We start from the raw sequence: 26,121 nt of genomic DNA, 5'->3' as shown, positions 1-26,121 counted from the left end.
CTGGTGGCTGCCTTCAGCTCCCACGATGGAGAGCGGCTGTTGACTCGCACGGGTGCCTTAGCAGGAGTGGATGCACTTTTCGCTGCAATCAACCACAGAGGGGACCTGCAGGCTACCCCTCCGCTCCCCCATGGGCTGCACATGGGGATGCCGTCCATTCAGCATGCATCAGATTGTTATGTGGGCGAGGGTGGAATCCTGGGGAGGGTGTTTCAGTATGCAGAACACACCCTGTTTTACCTCTCTCTTGTCCAGCCTGAACAATGGGGTCAGGTGCCTTCGCTCGCTGGCCGGAACTGGGGCATGGATGTGACGACCCTCAACACCTTGCACATCAAGCCACCAAGGTAGATGTCTAAAAGTGGGTGTAGGATTCCAACTTCATTCAGGATCTGTTCTGGAAAATCTTGACCGTAGCGTTTCCAAATGACATCTCAGTCAGTCCGGACACTTCCCTCCAGGCTCTGAATCAGGGACTTCGATGCACGAAGAGGGTAGGGTCAGAGAGGATGGACAAGCAGCCCTGATTCAGCAAGGTACGTAAGCCTGTGCCTAACTCACCTCACGCCCGAGTTGCCCCATTGGAGCCAGTGGGGTTAATCATGTGCTTAAAGTTAGGTATGTGCTGAAGCGCTGTGTCGGCCTGGGGCCATGGAGCGGAGAGATACTAAATCACACATGCAGATACCTGGCCTCGCACAGTCTGTTGGCCAAGGAACGGCTGGCTGCCTGCAGGCTAGTCCACACAGCTGCTTGTTTACAGCTTTTACTGTGACATGGCAGCTCCTGAGCTGAGGTTTTCTTGGTTATTAAATCCAGCGGGTCAGAGCCAGCCGAGCTGCCTTTCTCCCGCCCCCAACACCAGGGCTGGGGTGGCAGCCTGCCGACTGCTCTAAGTCACAGAGCCCTACGGATCTCTCCAGCAGCCAAGTTATGCTGAAACCTCTCCCCCCCCCCCACCAATGCGCCTCTGAAAATGCCAGGGCAGGACAGGAATCTCGCAGAGGTGGCTGTGCCCATTTTATGCCTCCTGGCAACTTCCCTATGCCAGGGGACTCTCCAGTGTCCTGTTACAAGAACCTGAAGGGGGACAGAGGATCTGACCCAGTGGGTGTGCCACATCACTTGAGAAGGCTGCATTTCCTGCATGTGCTGTACGCAGCCAGTTGAATATTCCTCACGTGGCACAGCACAGCTGCACGAGAGATTAAAGAATGTAGACGTTCTTTGCATTGACTGAGACACAGCAATACAAACACCACCTTGCAGACATCCCTTTGCCTCAGGGTGCCATGAAGAAAGCAGGAGAAACCTGGGAATGTTGCCAAAGAACAGGAAAGTATCCCTGTATTCACGTGCTTAACTACAGGCCAAGCATTCTTCAGTGCTGCTCCACAGGACAGAGCTATTTTCGCAGCACCTACATCCAGGAGGCCTGTAAGTGTGTGTATGTTAATATAGTAGTTTCGTTTCCATTTTTAGAGTTCTTTTGTCTAATGGCAAATCAGATTTGGTTCCTGCTGAACTGGCACTTCACCAATTTTTTTTTCCTGTTGCTGCTGTATCATGACCGCACTGTGTTTGAAAACTGTCTGCAGATGTTGTAATCTGCACGTCAGTCTGCCAGCTGTATGATCTGTCACCGAACGGTTGTTTTTCAGTAATGAGTTATCATGGAGCAACGCCAGTCACTTTCTCAGCTCTCCAGCTGACTCCAAGAAAAGCAGGAAATAACAGAGAGTTTGTGGCAAAGGGAATCACTTGTATAGGTGATCAAGAAAAACATCTTTGATAACATTGAAACAAATCTAACGTGGTGATGGGGCCATGAAAGGAAACGCAGTGTAAAACTAGAAATGTCATTAGCGTGACATGAAAGCACATTGGTATAAAACAGTCGGCTACAAAGTCTGCCTTCCCTGGTTCATTGCTTTAATTGTGAAACAAAGATCTGCCTTACTGCAAGTGTGTGGTCGCACTTCATGCATGGAAAAAGGAGAGGGGCCAGATTCTCGGCGGGTGCAGACGGTCCCTGCTCCACTGACCTTGGTAGAGTTTTACTAATTTACCCTGGTGGGGAAATTGGCCGGAGACCTCTGGCAGCGAGGATGAGGCCTAAAATGAGAAGGAACAAGGTATCCATGACTGGGGAGAGCTGGCAGGCCGTATCTGAGCAGGACAGCAGCTGGCTGGGCAGCAGGGAGAGAGACGCTTCCGTTGAAAGGAGCGATACGCAGAAAACAAATCCCAACAGATAACTTGCTGCACTGCATACAGGCGTGAGGCAATATTGCCTGGGTCCCATCTCTGACTGAGGCCATGTCTACATCTAAAATTTTGCAGCGCTGGTTGTTACAGCTGTATTCGTACAGCTGTATAGGGCCAGCGCTGCAGAGTGGCCACACTTACAGCAACCAGCGCTGCAAGTGGTGTTAGATGTGGCCACACTGCAGCGCTGTTGGGCGGCTTCAAGGGGGGTTCCGGGACGAGAGAGCAAACCGGGAAAGGAAACCAGCTTCGCCGCGGTTTGCTCTCTCGGTCCCGGAGCCAGCCAGCAAACCGCAGGGAAGGAGACCTGCTTGCTCGGGGTTCCGGGACCGAGAGAGCAAACCAGGAACGCCGCGGTTTGCTCTCTCGGTCCCGGAGCCAGCCAGCAAACCGCAGGGAAGGAGACCTGCTTGCTCGGGGTTCCGGGACCGAGAGAGCAAACCGGGAACGCCGCGGTTTGCTCTCTCGGTCCCGGAGCCACCCAGCAAACCGCAGGGAAGGAGACCTGCTTGCTCGGGGTTCCGGGACCGAGAGAGCAAACCGCGGCGAAGCTGGTTTCCTTTCCCGGTTTGCTCTCTCGGTCCCGGAACCCCGAGCAAGCAGGTCTCCTTCCCTGCGGTTTGCTGGCTGGCTCCGGGAACGCGAGAGCAAACCGCGGCGAAGCTGGTCTCCTTCCCCGGTTTGCTCTCTCGGTCCCGGAACCCCGAGCAAGCAGGTCTCCTTCCCTGCGGTTTGCTGGGTGGCTCCGGGACCGAGAGAGCAAACCGGGAAAGGAAACCAGCTTGATTACCAGAGGCTTCCTCCTTCCACGGAGGTCAAGAAAAGCGCTGGTAACTGTCTACATTGGATTACCAGCGCTGGATCACCAGCGCTGGATCCTCTACACCCGAGACAAAACGGGAGTACGGCCAGCGCTGCAAACAGGGAGTTGCAGCGCTGGTGGTGCCCTGCAGATGTGTACACCTTCAAAGTTGCAGCGCTGTAACTCCCTCACCAGCGCTGCAACTTTCTGATGTAGACAAGCCCTGAGAGCTCCATGTCTGGAGTTCAGCCCGGGTGCTATGGAGGGGCCAACTTGTCCCGTGAGGAAAGCCTATTCCCCTTTGATGGAGAGAGCAGGAGCCTAGTGAGGAAGACAGTTCCCACCCAGCACACTCCCAGAGAGCCCGTCCCTTCCCCAGCAAGGTCAGTTTGTGGTAACATGGTCACAGGTGGGGCCAATAGGAGCCCTTGCAGCCAAACCTGTCGCCCTGCCGGGGCCAAAGTGTGGGACAAGCCTGATGTGAGGGGCACAAAAAGTGCTTCATGCAGAGAACTTAAACTGCTGCTGGGTTCTTGTCCCCCCCAGTCACGTCTGGGCTAGGAGAAAAGGTGCAATAACCTCTTTGAACTAACAGGCCGGTTACCCTCGTGTGACCAGGCACGGGTCCTGGGACACGCAGAATGCTGGGCGAGTGATGTTAGGGGAGTGTGGGATTTGCCTTCGCCCTTTCAGCACATTGCAAAGGCTGCGCTACACTTTTCAGACCTGTCAGCTAATACCATTAAACCCTCATCTAGACAAGGCCTCGCTGTGGCCAGCTCCACATGTAATCTCTGCTCTGTGAGTCTTGGGTGGGAGGTAGAGTCCTGTGGCACTGCAGGGAGTGTCGCAGGGAGCCGGGGATGGGACTATTGGAATAACTCCTGCAAGCCACATGGCTCCAGGCAGCAGGGGCAGACGATAGCCTGAAGGCTCAAACTAGAGACACGTGATTGTATTTTCTCTTGTGTAGGTTTTCCTGTCTCCTCGGTAGGGTAGTTCACCTTGTCCCAGAGCCTGCAGCCCAGGAGGCTGCATGACCATTGGGTTGAATCATGCCTCAATCAGTGAAGCGGTTTAAAAAGGAAATCCTGTCCAGCTACGTTGTTTTCATCCAGCTCTTGAAGAACAATTATTCCCTATAAATAGCTCCCAGTTACATTGCGCAGGGTCATAACTCCTGCTGGCCATTAAGGGTCGGCAACCAGAACATTTCATCAGGAAAGAATGTTAGATTAAAATAAATCTCAAGTTTTCATGGTTGGGCAATATCCAGCGAAAACAAGCTGCTCTTCTCTCCGGTGCTAGCTTCTTTCTTTTCATTTTCAGCAGAATCGTTCTTCCGAAGCCCAGCAGAACGCCACCGTCACCACCGTCGCGATCGTAGTCACTAACGCCACGTACGCTGTGCGCGTCGCCGCCGTCACCAAGGGGGGGATCGGGCCCTTCAGCGACCCAGTGGTGGTTTTCATTCCAGGGGATGGTAAGAACCAATAGTACAACTGTGTCATCAACGAGGCATTTCACTTCAAAGGGCCACTTGGTTTGTGGGCTTTCCTGGCTTTGGAACCAGAAGAGTTCTCTTGTGAAGTACATGTCTGACATGCAGAATCTCCCTGGCTATTGAACGCACGGTTCACACATGCTGCTTTCTTTGATTGCCTCTGCCCCAACAAGTTGCTGTGGAATTCACCGCCGCTGCAGCTCCAGCAATGGCAGCAGTTGATAGGGACCATAGTGTGGACAGGCTCCGTGCATTTTTTACCACCGCACATGTCCTCGTTAACATGCCCACGCCCTCGTCTGCACGCAGCTGCCATTGCTGGAGCCTCCCTGCGAGCCGGAGCGGGCATCAGCCTCTCCCCGCCCTGGTCGCTACGACCAGCCTAGAGAGGCGCTAAAGATCAGACTGGGGGGTGGGGCCTCATGCCCCTGGCAGAGGGGCCCATTCCCCAAGCGAGCCGCCTCTGGGGGAGGGATCAGCTTTGAGGTTTTATGAGCTTCCGAAGCCTTCTCCAAATGGGTCCTGGCTCTGCAAAGTCCCCAGCGCGGTCGGGATGAGGGGTGCTCGTCTCAGCTGTGATCCTCCACAGTTAGCCCTCCCTTCAGGTCCTGGCAGCTCACGCAGCTCCAGCTGGATTGCCTCTTTCCCAGAGGTCCTTGTTGCTCTTCCACAGACCTGGCTACCCCTCCTAATACAGCAACCTCCCCAGCTGCAGCTCCTCACCCAGTGCAATCTCCAGGCCTGGGTTCTCCCCAGCCTGTCGCCACCTGGGATTCTGTTGAGTGGCAGGGGCAGAGGCCATCCAGATGCTGGTCACTCGCTCGCACATACGTGTGCGCGCACACACACGCACACACAGAGAGAGTCTCTCTGGGGCCTGGTGCAAAGCCCTCTGGACACCTCCCCATCACTTCTGCAGGTTTTGGCCCAGGCTCAAGTGGCCTCCTGGGCAGGATGTGCATGGCAGACCTCCTCCTGGCACTCCTGTAGGGCTGGTGGCTAAACAGAGCCAGAGAGTAGGTGCAGAGTGTCGGGCAGGGTCTGCCTTCTGCACTTGGGTCTTTCCATGCCTGGGCAGATAGGCTGTTTGCTCCAGCCCTCCCCCTCCGGCAGTATCTCCACCTGCCACTCTTTGCTTCCTCTGCCTCTCACCCACTCGTCTTGTCATTCCCCTCATAACAACCCCGCTCCCCAACAGATTTCACCCGCTGACCCTGGCAGAAAATAGCCGTGCCGCTCACAGCCGCCCCCTGCTCTGGCTACGTGTCTGGGACGGCGTTTCCCATGCCCTATGGCTGCCTGGCCAACTAGATCACAAGCTGCCCCAGGCGGGTCTCCTAGTCTGTGTCTGGGCAGCATCTGGCCCAACCGGGCCCTGATCTCGGTTGGCCCTTGGGTGCTACTGTAATAGAGATAACAATGCACCCAGCCCTGAGAAACCACGTCCCCAAATACCTGTACACCTTAGTTTGTTGTTCAGATAAAGCCGTGCAGTGATTGATTCCATCCACATGCAATGTTTCCATACTGCTTCTGTTTTCTTTCTTGTCTTTTGTGGTTTAAATGCCTTGTTTGGTTTTTGTTGTTTAAAAATCCTACAACACCTATCGCATGTTGTCGACTGACCCCCTTTTATGTTCTTCACTACGGGCTGTTTGATCAGGTTTCATAGCCTCCGCGCCTTCCTCGACTCCAGCACCGGGAAACAACCACTCCTTTGCCATAGTCCTTGGCTTTATCCTTGGGATCGTCGCCATTGGGTTAATCCTGTATTTCTCGGTGATTGTCAGGAAAAGATGGATGGAAACCAAGTTTGGGTGAGTCTCAGAAATAACTGCTGCAGGAGCACTGATGGCTGGCAGGGCAAGCCATGCATGGGACTAGCTGCTGGCCCTGTGGTGGGGGTCAGAAGTGGGCTGGCCAAGGGGAGCAGTAGGAGGCGTTCTGTCTCTGGGTTTAAATAAACCTTCACCTCTCCCATTCGCCCTAGTAAGTGCCAGCGCACTGACGGCCTTGGCTGAGGGGCGCAGCCAGGTCTTCGTGTTGTAGGGAATGTGATAATATAAACTCTGCTCAGGGCAGGGGTCCTGTCACCACCTGCCCTGTACCTTGCGGAGCCTTTCGCTGGCCAGCTTGGGCTCAGCATCCCTCTCTCTGGATGCTCACGGAAGTTACTCAGTTCCCTGCCTCCAAAGAGAACACAACGGTCTCACGGTGCCGAGAACACCCCTCCGCCCCAATACGGCCAGTAGTGAAGACCTAGCCCTAGTTTCGCATTGGTCCTTCAGCTCTGTCCACCTCAGCTCAGTAGCAAGAGAGAGAATATTCAGCAGCAAGCAAAGTTTTGCAAATGGATGATGAAAGCCCCTGGCTCATCTCCTGTAGCACCAGTGTAACAATCTCCTAACCCTTGAGCAGCATAAGTAACTTCAGTATGTAATTGTCAGCTATTAGGCAAACATCATTTTCTTTGCTGTTCATGTTGCAGCATCAATTTTGGAAATTTCTTTATAAACCCAGCATTAAGGGGCTCTGGCTAGCTACCTAGCTGTCACCATGAAGAAAAGTTCTACACATCGATAAAAACTAAGCAAGATTATTTTAGCTCACTTAAAAAACAGCAAACCCACGGATTTGGTTTGGTTATTTTGTAGGAGGGGAGGGGGGATTTTTGTTCATCTCTAAAAACCAGCTGCATTTTACATCAGAATTTGGCCTGCATATGCTCAGTGATGTGGAACAGCCCTCTTTGCTGCATTGAAAATACTTCTGCTGCGATGGAAGAATTGGTTCTTACAAAGGCGGAGGAATATGGCCGTAGTGCAGAAGAGTAGGACTAGCGCTGCCTTGCATCAGGATTTGTGGGCTCTGCAGTTTCCTTGTGCAGCTCTGCTGATACACTTCTAGCACACTTGTTCTAATCCTTAGCCTTTCTGAGCAGAGTGACTGCCAGCTCTGCATTGTGTGGTGGCTTTTTATAACATGGACAATGATCCATTATTAACAGCACGCATTCTCCCTTGTGACCTTCTAAGTTGGGTTTCAAATGAGGCCAACCCCTGCACTTTTCATTCAAAAACAATTTGATTCTTTCTAGTCAAAACTTTTTAAATAACCAGCTCTTGACGCATGTGCAATAACGTGCTTCTGGGAATTCAGCCCCACAGGAATCTGGATGTAACGCCTTTTATTTGTCTTTGCACATCTGCAGTCATGGTAGAAGCTGTTCCTCGATGAGAATGGTCATTGTAGCTTTCAGTACCGAAACCAAACTTGGGTTCCTGTGGGTGCAGAGCACTGGAGTAAAGGAGTTTGCAAAAATGGATAAATGAATCCTAACTGCTCTGGCTTTCCCAAGGAGTTACACTGGATCCCAGTCTGGCAACGGGTGGTGTATCTGAATCCCATCTGCCTACTGGGCAAACATCCTGTAAATGTCTCTTCCCGCACACGCCTGTTTGACTAACACATGTTAAAATCAGCACGTTGGTTTTCCCAGACGCTGCCTTCCTACAAAAGGCCCTGTAGGATTCAGTGTCTGCTCCAGTACAAGTCAGACAGGTTCCAGAGCGCATTTCACCTTCTTGCCTGCAGCATTTTGAGCTCTGGGGTTCACTGCTTGTTTGGCCATAATCCACTTTTGTTTCTGAAAGAGGAAGGGGCTGAAGTTTTGAGATGATCTGGTAATGCTGAAAATGGGAATCTGCTCTGCTGACAATAGGGAAGCTCTTGGTTTCTTTGTGAGACATGACAGTGTGGGTGAACAAATACCCGGTACACACACATTTCACAATGGGCTCTTTGGTCTACCAGAGACAAGTCTAACTCCACCCGTGGCCGGTGGGTGAAGCGAGACAAATTCAGACTGGAAATAAGGAATCAATTCACAGTGAGGGCAATTAATACTGGAACCGTTTATCAAGGGTTGTGGTGAATTCTCCATCGCTGACAATTTTCAAATCAAGGCTTACGTTACACAGGAGATCAGACTAGACGATCACAATGGGGTCGTCTAGTTTTAAAATCTGTGAAAGGACAGTGATCCCAGGGCCATATTATTATCCATACATACTCTGCTGTGTGATTAGGAAAATGAGCCATTAGTGTGGATGAGGTGATGTTTTCCCCCGTGTAGGACTGGTGGCCACTGGAAAGTTATGTCAGCATAGCTGTGTCTCTCCGAGGTGTGAAAAATCCACATCCCTACGAGACGTAGCCACGCCGACCTAACCAAGCTGTACGCAGCGCTCTGTGGAACCTTCAGCGACCGGAAAACCCTGCCCATCATGGTAGTAAGTGGCTGCACCAAAGCACTGGCTGTGCCACTGTATCGAGTGTAGAGCTAGCAAAGGCTTTGTGAACAAGGGGATGGTATAATGCAGTCGGAAGGAAAGGCGTTGTAGGGGAGAGAAGGTGTGGTTCCTGTTCGCTGTCGCTGTCTCAGCAATCCGAATGTAGTGCAGCCCTACGCTCCAGGAATAGAGAAGAAAAGTTGTTCCCCGCCCTGGCACACCTTCTGTTTCTGTCCCCTTAGGACTGCTTTCCACAGCGATGATTCAGAGCATGTCGTCAGCTACACGGCAAAGAAGTCCTACAGCCGGAGAGCCGTCAAACTGACGTGTAAGCTCTGACTGAGTCCGGTGTAAGGGCTGTTGTGGAGAGGTCGGTGGACTATGTGGGGATTTGGGAAGATGGCTGACTGTGAAACATGAACCCAGGGAAGGAACCTGGGTGTATGCATGTGCACCCAAACGAGGTATTGATTAACATCCAGGGGCCTGAGCCTGGCCCCGCTGGAGCCTCCTTATGCTGGTTCAACCCACAAAATAGTCACAAAAATGGTGCATTTTTGGCTCCCTGGGGATTCTCCTGCCCCCTTGAGGCTCCCCCACTCCAGCATGCACTGGGGCTGGACCAGACCCACATGGAGGGGTTGAGTGCCTTCACATGCCATGGGCCTCAATGGGAGCTGGTGGCTGGTACATTGGGGGGCAGCTTGTTCCTGGAGTGCTGTGGAGAGAGCAATTCTACCCTCGACCACGGGCACCAGGACAGGATTTAGCCCTGAAGGTGCCTCTGATGTTTTGTCCACCTGTGGCAACTGTCCCGGGTTTGCAGCACCCAGAGCACGTGCTGAGCTCCGCAGCTCACCCAAGGGCCTCTCTTGCAGTGGCCAGCCTGGGTGTCAGGGAGGAGCTGCAGCAGAAACTCCAGGACGTTGTGATTGACAGGGATTCCCTCGCCCTGGGGAAGATTCTGGGAGAGGGTGAGTGGTGCTGAATGTCCGGAGCGCCGTGGGGGGTTGGGGAGGGCTTGGACGCAGTGCTGAATCTACATAGCGTTAGCTGACACCATTGCCTCTGCCCATGTGCAGGTTTCCCTGCATCCTCCCAAGACCCAGTGCCTGGTAGGGAGGCAGTGTGACCAAGAGGAGAAGGCACTGGGCTGAGACTCACAAGACCTGGGTTGTCTTCTTGACTCTGCCGCTGACTTTGGGCAAATCCCTTTACGGCTCCGTGCCTCAGTTTCCCCTCCCACCCTTGTCTAAGTTGTGGGCTCTTTGGAGCAGGGACAGCCTTTCACTGTGTGTCTATTCGGCACTTAACACAAAGGGCCCGGATCTCTAGGACTGTTGTAGTAGACGGAAGAACGTTGAGGGCCAGTGTGTGCTCAGAAGCATTGCTGCCACTGGCCAACTCGGGAAAGGGGGAAGCAGAATGCCTGCCCCAGGCCCTCACTGCACAGGCAGCCAGACTGCTACTACATAGATAGCACATTGCCCTGCCGGGGAAGCATGGCCCCATCTCTTCCCCATCCCCACTGGGATGTTGTGTGGGCTGTAGCTGTGCACAGGGGTGTGAAAAGCTCCGTTCCCTCCCCTTGCCAAGCCCCTTGTTATTACCCAGCCCAGCTCTGCCCCAGCCGAGGCCCTGCCGCCATCCCCAGCTGTGATGTCCTTTACTCTGCTGGGCTGGCAAGCGGCATGCTGCCTGTGTGTGCGGAGCAGAGCTGCAGTCTGACTGGTGCTTAGCCTGTACGTGCTCCATCCCAGTGTGTGATTCCATGGGGACAGTGTTCGCAGCAGCTGTGGTGTATCCGGCCCAATGCACTGTCTTTCCTCTATGTGTGGTATAAGCCATGCACAGCATGGGCCAGATGTGCTCTGCCAGCATCCCTGCTTTGGGTCTCTGTGTGTGTGGCTGGGTGGTGCCAGGGGCCTGTGCACAAAGGAGACTGTTCCTTCTCTCCCGTGGAACAGGAGAGTTCGGGTCGGTGATGGAAGGGCATCTCAGCCAGCCCAACGGCACCGTGCAGAAAGTCGCTGTGAAAACCATGAAGCGTAAGTAGTGGTGACGGCTGTGAAATCTAGCACTGTTAGCTTTGTCACAAGCTTTGCCCAGCTCGCCCAAGAGTAGGGACTAGAGGGCCTGGCACTGCGGGTGAACGCCAGCCCAGCCCAGCCCAGGGCCATGCAGCTGTTAATGTGGTTTGTTCTAGAAACTGCGTTGTCAGGCACGGGATTGTCAGCCATAGCTAAGCAATAGCTGCTTGGATACAGGGCATGTTATGGGGATCAGTGAATAACTAGGATAAGGAGCATCTCCAGGAAAGGACCCCTGGGGTCAGTGTCAGACAATGGAGCTGAGCTATGGTAAGACCTGGGGGAGATGTTTGCAGTGCAGCGTCACCGCGTGTGTCCTGCCTTTCTAGAGAACAATGCCCCGTAACCAGATCAGCCAGTCAGATTGCTGGAAAGCACCCTCAGCGCTCAGCCCTGAAACCCTGAAAAATGAAAACGAAGGAGGAGGGCCTGTTTTTCTCTCCAGGGGCAGGGAGCTGCTGGATGGGAACGGGGTTTCTTCATACTCTATTGAGTGGAGAATTTGCTCCCTGTTCTCCAGATTTCATCTAGTTAGTATTGATTGTCTGCATTACTGTGACGTCCCCCGTTTCTCTCTCTTGTTTGCTGCATCAGACAGTTCATCAGAGTGCATTAGCCCCCAGGTGCTTTGCTTTTCTGCAGAATTTCAGGTTAGTGTTTGCTTCCCACCCTAGGGAAATGTCAAAACCCACCTCTTGCTTGAACTGCTGCGCTTGCAGAATCTGCCGTGGAAGTGGAGCTGTGGCCATCTCATGAAGCATTTCTGGTGTGTGTTGTGAGCAAGAACGCTGGAAAATGTCATTGTATGTGCTGCATGGTGCTGCTTCTCTTCCCAGGTTTCCTCCCCAGAGCCAACCCCTGGGCTCACGTGTCTGTTATAGGTAAATTGTCCCTCCGCACAGCTCCCCACGTCAACAAAGGGGAGAGCAAACTGCCAGCATTTTTATAAGCAGTGTCATAAACTAACAGGGCCCGGGCTGTGTGCCATGAGATTTACAGTAGATGTCGCACACAGCCCTGGGAGAGCACCCCCTGCTGGACACTCACCAGGCTGCTGCGTTTGGGTCCCGCACTCCAGACCTTTGTGGAGTCGAACTCTTCAGGGACTCATGCCACTTGAAGCTAGGGTTTGCAAAGGTTTCTAAACACACATACTCTTTGCTTACATAGCACAGAAGATAGACAGATCCAGACAGACCCTATAAACAGTTGCGTGACTCTGTTTCCCACCACCCTGGAGCGCTGTCTGACTTAGGTCAGTCTGCTAGGGGGTGGGGTTGCCTCCAAGGTACAGAAAAACTGCCAGTTTGTGGGAAGGTGGAGGCAGAAAGTTCCTCTATTCCACCCAGCCCTGGGGAGGGGCTTGGCTCATGGAAAGTCACACAAGAGTTGAAGAGATTCAAGGGCGGGGCTAGGGCGCTGCTTCCCGATTAGCTGGTGTCTGCTCCAGCATGCTGCATGCATTCAAAGCAGGACCAGGGTGCCAAAAGGACTCTTGGGCGGCCGCGGTGCACATTGAGTTGTGACATGCGTGGCCCCAAAGTTACCAGATTGCTGCACACGTTGCCACCCATGTACATAGCCAGAAATACCCGGCAGCTGCAAAAAACCTGGCAAACAATGTCTTTGGACCAGCAACCGACAAAGCGGTAGAAAAACCATCCAGGCGGCAACCCCATCAGGGAGTCCAGGATTCTCCTCTTGGTTATGGAGTTTCGCTCCCTCTACTGTGCGGCCAGCTTTCTTCTTCCTCAACTGGTCCTGTAGTTAAATCAAGACCACCACACACCCTCCCACTATGAAAGCATGCCCCCTCACCTGCACACCTTCCCTGTGTGTCTCCGAGTCCGCTGAGTTTCCCAGTTCCTCAGCCTGGGTGTTTTGAAAAGGCTGCCCCAACACCGGGTTTCTTTCTTCTGCTGTTTTGGAGATTTTCCACTCTCTTGATTTTCGCTTCCTGCAGACAACTGGGAGAAAAGCAGCTTCTCCCAGCCTTCAATCATCTGTCTGGGTCAACATGCCCTTAATGACGGACTCAGGTGGGGGAGGGAATACATTTACTGGACCACCTTCGGCTGGGGAGGAAGACAAGCTTTCAAGCTACACAGAGCTCTTCTTCAGCTTGTCTTCTGACCCGAAGAGCTGTGTGTAAGCTTGAAGGCTTGCCTCCTTCACCAGCAGAGGCTGGTCCTGTAAAAGGTTTTACGTCCCCTGCCATTTCTCGCTGTTGTACGTGGACAGCTTCCCCAAGTGGCCGGAGTAGACCAGGGAGACAGAATGTGGATCAGCATTGCACAGCAGCAGGGTTGGAAAAACCAGGCAGAGTTTAGAAGAGAAAATATCTGCCTGGGCTCACTCTGCAGCACCTGCAGATAAACCAAGCACCCCCCAGGCTCCCCAGGCAGGAGTTGTACCCAGGCCTAGAGCGATGCTACAGGTGATCCAGGAAGTGTAATAGACAAGGTGCCCAGAAGTCACACAGACCTTCATATCTGGGCCTGGGCACGGATCTCTTCTGCTGAAGATCAGGGTAGCCAAAGCACTGCTGCACTCAGCTGGTACACAGACAGCGGCACGCTGCATTAGCACAGCCTACACTGTGTGATCTGTGGGAAACAGGCAGTGCACGTACCCACCCAACCATGTGAGCGCTGCGCGCGATATTCCCCGCTTGCTTCTGAACCCTGAACCAAAGTACCCCTGTCCTCTTCCATCAGCCTCCCACTGCTCTGACTGCCACCCAGGAATAAAATGAAAGCCATGCAAAGCCCATGCTCGCTGCAGCAGACATCCAGATGCAGGCCTGCTACCCATCTCTTGCTTTCAGTCTGGTAATATCTTTCCTTTCTCCCTCCTCCTAGGTGGGGGCTTTTCTGACAACTACCCAGAGTAGGAAGTCCTGGCAATAAGACCCATCACAACAGAAATGATTTAGGGAGTTGAATCTTTTTTGTTGTACGTGATCTCCCTTTTCTGGTGTTTTCAGTGGAGGACTTTTCCCAGCGAGAGATCGAAGAGTTCCTCAGCGAAGCAGCGTGCATGAAGGACTTTGATCACCCAAACGTCATCAGACTCCTAGGTACATGGACAGCCCCCGGGAGGGGGTCACTTTTCCATCACTAGGGAATTTTGCCATTAGCAAAAACATAGGGCAATGCTCCTCTCCAATCCGCATTGCCCATCTGTTTCCAATAGTTGGTTCTCCCGACATGCCCGGGTTTCTGACTAGTGCATGTTACATTTGACAGCGTGTCTACATTCCTGCAGAATACAGCAGTCCAGGTCAGAGGACGATTGCCTGTAGGGAAAGAACCGGAGTCGGGGCCTGGTGGTGGCAGCTAGGGAGCAGTTCTGGGTTGGTGCTGTGTATTGCACCTTTACCTTTCCAGGCCTCTGCTCTCGGCAGCAGCCACTCTGCAGCTCAGGGCCTGTGCTGTGTGGGATAACGCTGGGCTCACATACGGAAACTGGCTTGTGCTCTTTCCATCAGACTGACCATCAGTGACCGCGGCTTGCATCTGGGTATGCCCCGCACAGGGACACCAGGGTAGTGGAGCTGGGATCTGCCAGCCCAGCTTTGCCAGAGCCCTCGCACACATCCTGTCCGACGTTCCCCTGTGCCCAGTGACGGGGGTAGGCAGCAGTGGGTATTGAAGAGCCAGCTACATTAGCTGTATGGGATTCTCAGATTCCCCAGCCCAGGGCAAGCCCCAGCTTTCTCACCGAGCCCTCCTAGGACTCAGCCCCAGGATGGGCGTCAGTCTATGCAGTGGCCTGGCCTGGTGCGCGACACTCATCTTCCATTCGTTCCAGGTGTGTGCATAGAACTCAGCTCCCGGCAGGTCCCGAAGCCCATGGTGGTTCTCCCGTTCATGAAATATGGCGACCTGCACAGCTTCCTGCTGCGCTCACGGTTTGAAACAGGCACCCGGGTAAGGAACTCAGCCGCTGCAAAGCACTGGCACGCTTAGCTGACAAGGGTGGTAGGAGGAGCTGCTGCCAGGTTGTATTCAGCATTTAATTATCAACCCAGAGCCAGATCTTCCGGTTCCACAAAAAAGCTCTGGCTTCATTTTTCTGAAACATAAAAAGAAGATGGTCCTTCCTGTCTCTGAAAAACACCAGGGAAGAAATCCCTCCCCCACTGAAATCAGCGGGAGTTTTGCCATTCACTTCATAGGGGCCAGAACTTCATCCTGGAGAGAGAGACAGCAAAGTGTTTTTATTGTCCCTTCATACAGCTGAGAAACTGAAGCACGCAGCAACTGAGTGACTTGGCCAATGGAATGTCTGAGCTTTTCATGGTTTATGAAAAATAAAATCAAGCTGCGCTTCTCCATAAGAAACCCCGCAAAGGGAGGGGGGATAACACACATCCACCGTTAATGCAACACGGTTGCATTGGCTCTTAGCTCTTCAGCCTCTGGGCCGCCCTTTGCACGACTCACAACACTACCAAATAGAAGAGAAGTGTTTTGCGGTCATGCTGCCTGAGTGGGAATGCCTGCCCCAGGCCCTCCGTGTCTGGCTCCCTGAGAACCAGCTCATGAGGTGCTGCCATGGTGTAAAGCTCAGAGACGTGTCTGTTTCTGAAAAAGGAAATTCCTGTCTAAATCTTTATCTCTAAAATCCATTAGATGCTGACGAACCAATGAGAGAAATGCCTTTGAGAGAAGGGAACTGACGCCCCAAGTGTCACTGAAGGCTATTTTGATGATAAGATTAGTCTAAGCGCATAAGAATGCAAAAAATAGTCTGTGGGGTGGTTGTGAGGTTGTCCCATCCCCTCAGTGAGAAGGCCCTGATCCTGCCCCACTGCAGTCAGTGGGAGCTTTGCATTGGGCTTCAATGAGTGTAACTTCAAGCCCCGTATGAGGGAAAGCACGAAAGATCCACCTCCCAAAAGCTTTGTTAATGCCGCGTTCAGCGCACAGACACCCCTGGCCTCTGGGGTCACATTGCAGGGTTGGGGACGGTAGTTTGGTTTTCGTTCAACAGAAAGCCAGCAGCGGCATTTCGTTTTGCTGTAGTAGTGATTGTGGTAGCCTGGTAGATAATGCTTCCCATTATTCCTAAGCTACCATGCCTGGCACAGATTGTTTCCGTATGCTCCTAACTAAATAGATCCTGTTGTTTTGATGAGTTAACCCTCTGTGGAGCACCAGTAAGGTGCCACACAGTGCTGAGAACCTTCCAGCTGTGAGCAAGTGGAGTTGCTTGTGCTGTTCCTATTGGGCAGTGTGGAAATTGTTTCATTTACTCCTTGTATCTTACAAAGAAGAGCTCTGACACTAAACTGATATGATTTACCAGGCCGCCCCGAACAATGAAGTATTTCAGCGCTCCCACCGCAAGCAGGTCTTCCTGGGCTGTGAACCACGGGAAAGCTCGCTGGTAGCTTGGCGTGTAATTATGCACTGATCAAAGAGAGCCTTGTCCGACTGGCTGCTCTGTAGAAATGGAAAATGTGTTTTCTCGTTTCCCTGGGGCCCTGGCCTGTGAGTGTCTCTGCTGAGGTTTTCAAGTGGCTTTAACTCCTTTTGGGCTACATGGGAGCTGCTGAGGTCCACATGCAGCAGTGTTTGTCCCGAATGTTCCAGCTTTCACATGCTTCCTGTATGTTCAAACCTCCTCCCTCTCTTCCCAGCACGTGCCACTGCAGACCTTGCTGAAGTTCATGGTCGATATTGCGCTCGGAATGGAGTACCTCAGCACTCGGCAATTTCTGCATCGAGATTTAGCTGCTCGAAACTGCATGTGAGTTTGGTTTCTCTGTTTCATTACAGATAGCCTATGTAGCGTCTTCGTGCTGTTTCTGATGCACTCACGTTAGAAACAAACCTTTCACTTTCCTATCAAATCTCCTCTGTCTTGAGAAACAGCCATGTGAGAACGGCTTATGTTTTCACTCAGAACGTGGTTTGTCAGACTTTCTCTTTCGCTCAGTTTTCACAGGAACGGTGGTAGGCGAAAGGAAGTCCTGTGGTCTGTTCTGTGCAGGAGGTCAGACTCGATGATCTCAGAGGTCCTATCTGGCCTTAACATCTGTGATGGAGGGTAGGGGTAGGAATAAGACTTTTGCCAGCTGTTCACTTTAAATCTTGGCATGTTTACCTTAGTAAGAAATAACGGGGGGCGAGGGGCGCTCGAAGGCCCTGATCCTGAAAGTGTGAGTAACTTTACACCTGTGAGCAAGTAAATGTAGTCTCGTTCGGCATTCACATTAACATTTTCTTGTCAACACTGACAGGTTACGGGATGACATGACTGTGTGTGTGGCGGACTTTGGCTTGTCGAAGAAGATCTACAGCGGCGATTATTACCGTCAGGGGCGCATTGCTAAAATGCCTGTCAAGTGGATTGCAATTGAGAGCCTGGCTGATCGGGTGTACACGACCAAGAGCGACGTGGTACGTACACCAGGTGCAGGGTCCCCCACCCTAAAGTCAGAACTCCAGTCCATGGTGGAAGTGTGTAATACAGCCAGTCTTTGGAAACCTTGAGCACAGCGGGTATTTGTGGGTATTCGTTAGCCCTCTGATTTTCATGTTTGGATTGTTCTAATCAGCCTGTGTTGGTTTTTGAATGTCGCCTGCATTAGCTTTATTTGGTTTTGTATCCTGAAAATGGAAAAGCCAAATAAATGAAAGCATGAGTGTTTGTGAGTAAACACAGCCACACTGGTGAGTGGTGCACTGATCTCTCTTTGCTTGTAAAGGCTCCTGAAATAGGTGTATTGAGTGAGCCACTGAGCTATTGTAGGACATGGCATGTCATTTCCAGCTTGGGAACATATTCACGCTATGCGTATAATTATCCACATTATGCAAGATCCCCATGGGCTTTAGGAAATGACCTTTCCCAGTGAAACGACTCATTCAGGCCTTCTGGAAATGTCACCCTAATAGGCTTTCCCTTTGTTCTGTGTAGTGGGCGTTCGGGGTTACCATGTGGGAGATAGCCACTCGAGGGATGACTCCATACCCAGGAGTGCAGAACCATGAAATCTATGACTACCTCCTTCACGGTCACAGGCTGAAACAGCCAGAGGACTGCTTGGATGAGCTGTGAGTATTCATGTTGATTCCTGGGTTTTGTACATTCAGACATGTGGACTCACTTTAGTCACAGGAATATGTTTGTACTTGTCAGTCTCAGCTGTTTCAATAACACACAGACTGTCAGCGTTTACCCTCGCTCAGCTGCAGAATCCTCGCTGCATGTCGTTCGTCACTCTCTTCCCATGTTTTTGCGGCTCACTTTAGCTAAATGGACACAGCAGCTAACAGCTGTCGTAGATGTGTGGCTTAGTTTTCAAACGTGAGCTTGGCTGAAACTTGGGGAATAAAAAGCTCTGGCTGACAGCTTATTGACAAAAATTACTTCCATCCGTTTCTCCTTTACAGAACGGCAAAAGAAACATTTGGGGCCAGATTTTCAGCCATTGTAAATTGAGGTAGAGCCATTGATTTCAGTGGACTTGCACTGATTCACACCAGCTAAAGGCCAGAGCCTGTTGACTCCAGTGCTGCAGCACGGATTCACAGCAGCTGAGGATCCAGCCCTCTGTTAGGGTTTCTGATGATTTTGGCATCAACCTCAGACAAAAATGTTTAAAAATTGCAAGCCATGAGCCTTTAATTGCACCTGGGTTTAGTGAACAGTGGCTGTAGAGGGACACGAGGAATGTATTCTAAATGAATGTAGAGTTAATCGGCATCTCCAGTCAGTCTATAACTTCATTCTTTTACAATTTTGCTTCGGCTTGGGGGTGTTCTGGCTGCTAAATACCCCAGGCTGGAGTTGCCAAGAACTTTGTAAAGCCCGGTCTGGGGATGTGCACTTGGAGTCTGGCTCTCAGGAGCTGGGCTGCTGCCAGCTATAGGGCTTCCCTCAGCTTCCGGAAGGAACTGCCCCTGGAGGGATCTTCAGGGAGTGTTGGGTGATATTGTTCATGTGCAAAATCCTCTTGCTTTAAAAGGAAATGTGGATCATAAGGGGCCAGCTCTGCTCTCCAGCTCTTGTGCACAACTCCGCTGAGGCCCAAAGAGATGTTCAGCATGGGCCCTTCTGTCCTTAACGTCTGTAAATCTGTGGCAAAGAGACATTACAATGTGGCTGAGATCTGACGGCGTTTTAAATGTCTGGGTAGCTCACAGAGGGTTTGTATTAAACATTGGCTGAACTACAGGAGTCTCTGAGGAATTCTTATGTGCAGTCACCGCTCAAAATGTTTAAAACCCCCCAGGCCAAGGGGAAGCCATGTCAATAAACAGGCCTCTGGAAGTTACATAATACCAGTCCCTAAAAGGACTCACTCAAAGCTACTAGCCAAAAACCCCAACCTCGCTAAACAGGTATTCCCTTGGCAAAGGTCTCTCCTGCTCTTTCCCCTTCTCTGTGCTGCTGCAGATTATTTTTTTCCACCGATTGGTAGAGAAAACAAGCCCATCTGTTAACTGTGCCTGGCACACAACCAGGGCCTGTTCTCACGCTCTGCGTCTGGGTGCACAGGCTTGTTTGGATTTAGTAAATCGGACCGTTTCTCCACTGCTTTCAGTGCAGTTGTAACAATGTTTTGACATGGAAAGTGAGAGTGCTGCCAGGTTATTACATCATGGCATGAATTCAAGCCCCGAAGTCGTGGTTTTGTGGATATGCCATTTTAAATGCCCTTCCCTGAAGCGAGTCAGGAATAAACCATTGATTTGGTTCAACCTCTTAGATGGCGAAGGAGGATGCATGTCCAAGGATTAATGGTTTTAATGTGTCAGTGTTAATTTCCAATTATACCCTCCAGCGTATGCAGAAGGAACCTGCTGCACTGTTTCTCATCAGGAGCAGATCCGGCAAAGTGCTGCGTGCCCTCGACTCCCAAAGACCAGTTTGCCTGTAGCTTGGCCTGGATCGCCACATTCTCACTTGTAGCATTCAGCAGCACCATTTTTAGTATTGTATTTGGGACACTGAGGTCAGTCAGCGTCAAGTCTTGAAAGGTACAATATCTTCCACTGTTGTTTGCAGCCTTGCTGCAGTCATGTCGGTCCCAGGATATGAGAGAGGTGAGGTGGGTTAGGGTTACCTCACCCAGCAGATTTTAAAAGAAACGAACATCAACTAATGATACAGAAATCCATGCATTGGGCCCCTGAGTGCAGTTGTCTATAAAATGGAGAGAGAGAGAAGGTTGGTGAGGTGATATCTTTTACTGGACCAACGTTTGCTGAGGTACAGGCTTCTGAGCTACGCAGAGGTCATCTTCAGGTCTGGGGAAGGCAAGGGAGTGATTGAGCTAAATACCGACGGGGGCAGATTGTTAAGCAGAAGGGGTAATGCACAGCGGCCGCAGTCATTTGAAAGGAAGTGGGCAGTTGGGGGTTAGATTGTTGTGCCTGAAGGGTTTGAGCTGGACAGCGTTGGCAGTGTTGTAGCTGTGTTGGGCCCGGGAAATGAGAGAGGCTGTATCTCAAAAGCTTGTCTCTTTCACCAACCTCGCCCACATTGTGTCTCTCAAATTTAGAGGCAGCCTGGAAAGTTGTTGTTGTTGTTTTTTTTTAAAGGAAACTTTAGGTCGTTTGCAGCTGACCACTGAGAGAAACGAGGGTTGATTAACACACTCTCCACATTCGAGTTTATACCAAAAGAGTGAAGATAAATCTGCGGCGCATCAGATGACCATAAAGCAGCAGAAAAAGCTGAGCTCTGCTTCTAGGAACAGAGGCATATCTGTGCTTTCAAAAAGACCCCGCTCCAAGGTCCTGCCATAAGGCACTAGCCAGCAGTGTGCCATCATTGCTAATGTCCCAGGTTCAGATCCCTCTGCCAGCTCAAAGGGGTCAGTTTCGGTTGCACCCCAGTGCAGGAGTTATCTTTGTTTTACAGAAGGGGAAAACTGAGCTATAGAAGGGTTACAAGTCACCGTCTCAAGGCCACCCAGTGAGTTTGTGTCAGAGCTGGGATTAGAACTTCGCAATTCCTGGCTCCCAGGGTTGGGCTTAGTCTCCTAGACTATTCTGCTTTTCCTGCCGCTGTCAACTTCTGTGACTGACTGTACTCAAGTAGCCAGTCAGTGATTTCTCTGTGATCCCTGGGTGAGCAACAGAGCTCATAGCAATAGCGAATGCGACAACAGCAGCCTTTCGTTTCCAGCCCGGAGTCAGCTTTTGTTGGTCATTGTAGATGGTGGCATCTGAAAGTCTACCTTGGCCAGTCACTCTGACGTAGAAGAGTTTGTCTAGATTCCTCCTCAAAACACTTTACTCAGAGGACATTCCCATCCCCCTCAGGCAACAAACACTCTGCTGCCCCGGGACTTGAAGCGAAGGTACAGAATGAGAAGAGAGGAACTCAGATTGCAGGAGAAAGATCTATTTATAGATGTTGGGCAGGTGCTGGGCAGAGCCCCCTAGTTGAGGTTTGCTGTTAAATCATGGAATCAGCCTCTTTGCTGACATGTGAAGAATGCAGCGTCTCTTCCCCCAAGTGACACTATTTGCTGTCGGAATAGTGACGGAATATTCTGAGAATTTACAAGTAAAATAGAGTTAAAATTAATATCCAGAGGAAAGGGCTGTATCATCTTGATTCAGATCCTTTTTGTCCTGTATGAGCTCAGCTGAGGCATTTTGTAGCTATACTCCAAAGTTGGTGACTCTGGAGCACACCTTGTCTCTCTCATATTCTGGGACCATGACAATACTGCATAGGCATATAGCAGTCATTTTGGAAGATAAATGGTTAGGAGGAATGGTCATTTTTCTCATTAGTCTTCATAACTGAAAGCCTCTCCTTCAGTAGAGCCAGAAGGCTAAAAGGATGTTCTCTTTCACGCACGGCTGTCCTGTGCGTCGTTCAGCACTGTGTAGTGAACAGTGCAGCTTCCTGAAGATCTCTTCTGTTTCCTTGTGCTTTCAGGTACGAAGTGATGTACTCCTGCTGGAGAGCAGACCCGCATGAGCGACCTGCATTCCCAGAGCTAAAGCTCCACCTGGAGAAGCTGTTGGAAAGTTTGCCCAAAGTGAGTGGCTCTGAAGACGTCATTTATATCAACACAAGCTTGCCAGAGAAGAGTGAGGAGCTTACGGAAGAGTCTGAATTTCCTCAGACAGACATGGCTTTCAATCGCAATTACGTAACTGTGTCTTCTTCCCCCAAGCCAGACACCACGGTTGTCACCGCAGAGGTCCATGAAAGCGATCAGCGGGAGGAAAGGTATATTTTAAAGGGGGAGACAGATGAACAGACTGCAAGCTCCCTGACTCTGGAACAGGGGCATGCGCCTCTTTTGCAGGGCACCATCACCCGGAACGGGGCCACGTGGGGTCCAGCCAGCATGCTGCTGGGCAACTCGTTAGCAGATGAACTGCTGTATGCAGATAACTGTTCTGAGGACTCCGAAGTTCTGCTATGAAATGAGAACTGGAAAACTGAGCTCTTGGAGGGCCAGAAGTTTGCAGTGAATGTTTTACTTGGCCTATTTGTGTCTTACAGAAATAGCATTATAAGGTGACTGGGCCATTCCAGCCGTCTAGCGAGTGGCCAAGGCAACACAAGCTATCTGAATTTGTACAAAGTGATGTCTCTAGCCATTGACACCAGAGAGTTGGCGGGATTATATTTTAATAAATCACAGCCTATGGGGGGCTATTTTATTTCTTCTTCCATTACTGTCTTGGAATTGGAGTCTTTCCCCCCACTGCGGCCGTTCCCTACATTAGAGCTCAGTGTTAAAACCCTCGTGTTCATGCTTTTCTCTTTTTTATTAAATGACGTAACTGATCATTCAGTCTTGGGATGTTTCTGCTGTTTAAAAACTGCATGAACTGTCCCCCCCTTCCCTCCCCAGGCTAACAGTGTCACAGCCGTAATTACACTGTCCCCTTATACACAATCAGTCCTGCCTATGGCATAGAGCTGTAGAACTGAGCTCAGAATTTGGTATTTGGAAGGTGACTGGTGACAGGGCTGTATTAACAGGTTACAGCCCTGGTGACGCTGTACGGTGCTGGATCAGCTCACTCATGTGCCCCCTCGTCTCTTGCATAAGCGCCAGGCGATGCAGGGGCTGCTCCCATGTTCTGTTTTCCTTGTAGGAGACAGGCCATCATGACGGATGTGACCTGCACTGTCTGAAGAGCTTGTGCAGAGAGCTCATCCCCTGCTTGCAGGTTACTACAGATTCCTAGGAGCCTCCCAAGTACCATGTTCAGTCCCTTCCCAGTGCTCATGCCCTTAGAAACCCCCTGCACCTCGCCGCACCCCCAGAGCTGCTGGGTCAGAAGCAACAGAGCGTGACGGAGCAGTGCACCATCGTGGGATGTGATCAAGTGGACATGGAACACCTGGCCTACGCTGTCCTTCGCCCCTCAGAGACAGTCAGTTAATATGTTTCTGGTAGAACCGTACTGAGGAGCCATCCTGTTGACAACATGAGAACAGCTGAGCAGGGAGCTGGGGCAACTGCCGCTGGTATTTTTCAGATCTTTTTTTATTTTTTAGAGCACATGGCTAAAATTTCAAACGTGGAAATCTAGAGTTTGGCTCCTAAATCCATATTCAGGCACCGGAATAAGTGGCCAGTTTTCAGGCACCCAGAACTCCCCTTGCAGGTGGCCTGGAGTATCAGCGTGTGAGCAAGGGGAGCAGGGACCCCCCAAAAATCAGCGCATTTATTCTGCATAAACCTGGCTCTGGGGGTCGGCCTAACTTCAGGCACTCGGGTCTGATGGTGTTGGCTTCCCATTGTCAGCCCCAGTTCAGTAATGCACTGTACCATGTACTTAATGAAACTCCCATGCTGAGCCTCCGTGGAAATCAATAGACCTTAAACACATGCTTAGCTGTCTTGCTGAGTTGGAGCCTGCACTGGTGTGGACCCAATTCAACAAGATACTTTAGCATGTGCCCAACTTTAAGCAGGGAAGTAGTAGCATTCATGTGAATAGGACTTCCCACTGAATCACAGTAAAGCGTATGCTGAAATACCTTGCTGCACGAGATCTCCGTGAGTCTGTCCATTCATGCTTCCTTCCCAATCTAAATTACATGGATTAGTAACAATGTCACTGCAAACTTGCAATCACAGCAGCAACTGTCCAGTTTATAGAGAGTTGTTAAAGCAGGGAATGGGACCAGCACATTTTTTGACAAGAATCAAATGTCTCTTCTTTCATAAAATGCTAGCAGTAATTTTTGTTCCCTAGGTTCATCCCCAGCTCTTTGTAAATCAACAGGAGCGACTGCCTCTGCAGGGCCATGGTGAAGTCTGACCCGAAGTGTGAAAAAGGTGAAGCGTATTTGGAATCTTTGTGGTGTTGCTTCCTGGTCATATTGAAACTGTACAGATGCCAGGGGTATTTTTAGAGCACTCTTTGTTCCTTGTTAGGAATTTGGTTGCAGCTTTGGCCTAGGCTGTCTCAGAGCGAAACCCATCCAGATATGTAACTCAGCACACCCTTTGAAGACTCACAATTTCGCAGGGCAGGCTAAAGTCAGTGTTTACCGAGACAGTGCCGCTATTTGCAGCTCCTGTGGCATCTCAGCTAGCCCAGTCTCGGAGCACTTGGGGAATGCTGCCATCTCGCTAGTGGGGTGAGAGCGACTGGTGCAATTCTGAGTAAGCTCTCACAGTTCTGTGCCATTCTGTATGACTTGCTGTGTATCCTGTGTTAAACTAGGCCAGCTCCATTAACAGAATCACTGGACTCCGAGGCATGGTGCCAACATCTGTCACTCAGCCGCCGGGAAAAGAATGGAAAAAAGAGGAAAAGTCCTTGGGAGACTCTTAGTTCCCAGGGAGCTGTGCAGTCCTATGGATCTGCAGCAAGCAGACCCTTGACGTCCACAGGTATCCAGGTCCCAAAGCTGGCTGGCTGGCTTGCTCTGGAGGCCAAATGCGACCCCCACCCCTGAGTCTGACAAGAAGAGGAGCTTCACAAAGGAAGCAGAGAGTGTGTTGATTCGCTCAGCCCTGCACCCGGGTCTGCACTTCCCTCATCCTGCTGGGCACCTGTCAGCCTGCAGGAAGCGCTGCCCTCACCCTGCACAGACTGACGGACATGCCCCTCACAGGGGCTTGAGCCTCAGAGCTAATATGAAAGGGTTGGTTTGTGGCCGAAGCCCTTTGGACCAAACTGCGGTCCTGGGTTCAGGAGCCGCACCACAAAGCAAAGCCCCAGGCTGTGCACAGCTGGTTGAGACGACGCTCCAAACCCTAGTGCTGCAAACTGGTGGTAGCAATTGTTGGTTATTTCAGGTAGTCGCCGCCTTTTGCTGCTCCCTGGTTCAACTGCCCAAGGTGCTGTGCAGCTCTGAGCACAGCCAGATGCTCGTCACGTGGCCACGTGCCGTCAGCCTGGACAAGGTGCGGACAGGAAACTGAAACTTTGTGTACCTCTGTATGTGTCATCAGGACGTCACAGGCCTGGGGGAGCTCCTGGGCGGGACACTCACTGGCTGCTGGGGTAGGGTCCTGTGTGCTCTTAGGCTCTCCTTGGTCTGCGTAGCGTCCAGCGCTGTCCCTCTCTTCAGCCTCTGTGGCACACTCCCTGGGCGCAGACTCTCCCTGTGTTCCCCCTTCATGGGAGTGGGGCCTCCTCACGGTCCAGCTCTTAGGCCCCCAGGACCAGTACATCCCAGTAGCTGAGCACACCCTTTCCCAGGGCTCCACCCTTGTGGGCACCTAGCTTCCCCCTCCAGGTCCGGACAGTGTATTGAAAGCTGTACTACATTTACAAGCTGTCAGATTAAATGTGAGAGGGGATTCCTGATCCTGCTTGCAGGCAAGAGGGCTGTGTAGAGCAGTGCATGAGCTGGGTCTTTTGCAGTTACTCTGCAGAAGCCATCCTAGACTAAGATGGGTGAGGTGTGCCTCTCTGCTCTACCGAGCAGCCTGCTGTGTCGTTCTGTGTTTGGGGTTCTGGTGTGTTGTCATTTCTGAATTCTAAGCAATAATGCTGTGTTGCATTGCAACCTTCCTGCAAGAGTATTTTGTGTTTTTATCTAACTTCTTTGCCATGAATATAACATCAGGGACTCATGATACTTGAAGCACATAACACACAGGCTTGTGAAAGTTTCCAGCACGATCACTCTTTATCTTAGATAGCTGAAGAGAGAGACAGATCCAGATAAATCAATGGAACACCTGTATGCATTCCCCTGCCA

At 51.3% G+C, this 26,121-nt stretch overlaps 1 protein-coding gene across 2 annotated transcripts in view; it reads left to right on the top strand.

Annotated features, from left to right (window-relative positions):
- The window catches only part of MERTK (MER proto-oncogene, tyrosine kinase), a 62,152-nt gene extending 39,417 nt beyond the window's left edge, over positions 1–22,735 (top strand). The window contains exons 9-19 of one of the 2 annotated variants that reach the window (XM_030558218.1): positions 4,403–4,553; positions 6,238–6,391; positions 9,109–9,194; positions 9,745–9,840; positions 10,834–10,914; positions 13,943–14,035; positions 14,770–14,888; positions 16,604–16,713; positions 17,207–17,366; positions 17,887–18,023; positions 21,871–22,735. In XM_030558218.1, coding sequence (XP_030414078.1) covers positions 4,403–4,553; positions 6,238–6,391; positions 9,109–9,194; positions 9,745–9,840; positions 10,834–10,914; positions 13,943–14,035; positions 14,770–14,888; positions 16,604–16,713; positions 17,207–17,366; positions 17,887–18,023; positions 21,871–22,366 — 1,683 coding nt within the window. In that variant the 3' untranslated portion in view covers positions 22,367–22,735. Of the gene's footprint in view, positions 1–4,399; positions 4,554–6,237; positions 6,392–9,108; positions 9,195–9,744; positions 9,841–10,833; positions 10,915–13,942; positions 14,036–14,769; positions 14,889–16,603; positions 16,714–17,206; positions 17,367–17,886; positions 18,024–21,870 lie in introns of both variants that reach the window. The other variant, XM_030558217.1, reaches the window with a different exon arrangement.
- The last annotated feature ends 3,386 nt before the right edge of the window (positions 22,736–26,121 follow it).

This window comes from Gopherus evgoodei, chromosome 3 (assembly GCF_007399415.2).
Source record: "Gopherus evgoodei ecotype Sinaloan lineage chromosome 3, rGopEvg1_v1.p, whole genome shotgun sequence".
Lineage (NCBI taxonomy): Eukaryota > Metazoa > Chordata > Testudines > Testudinidae > Gopherus > Gopherus evgoodei.
This window is presented reverse-complemented; position numbering and strand designations above follow the sequence as displayed.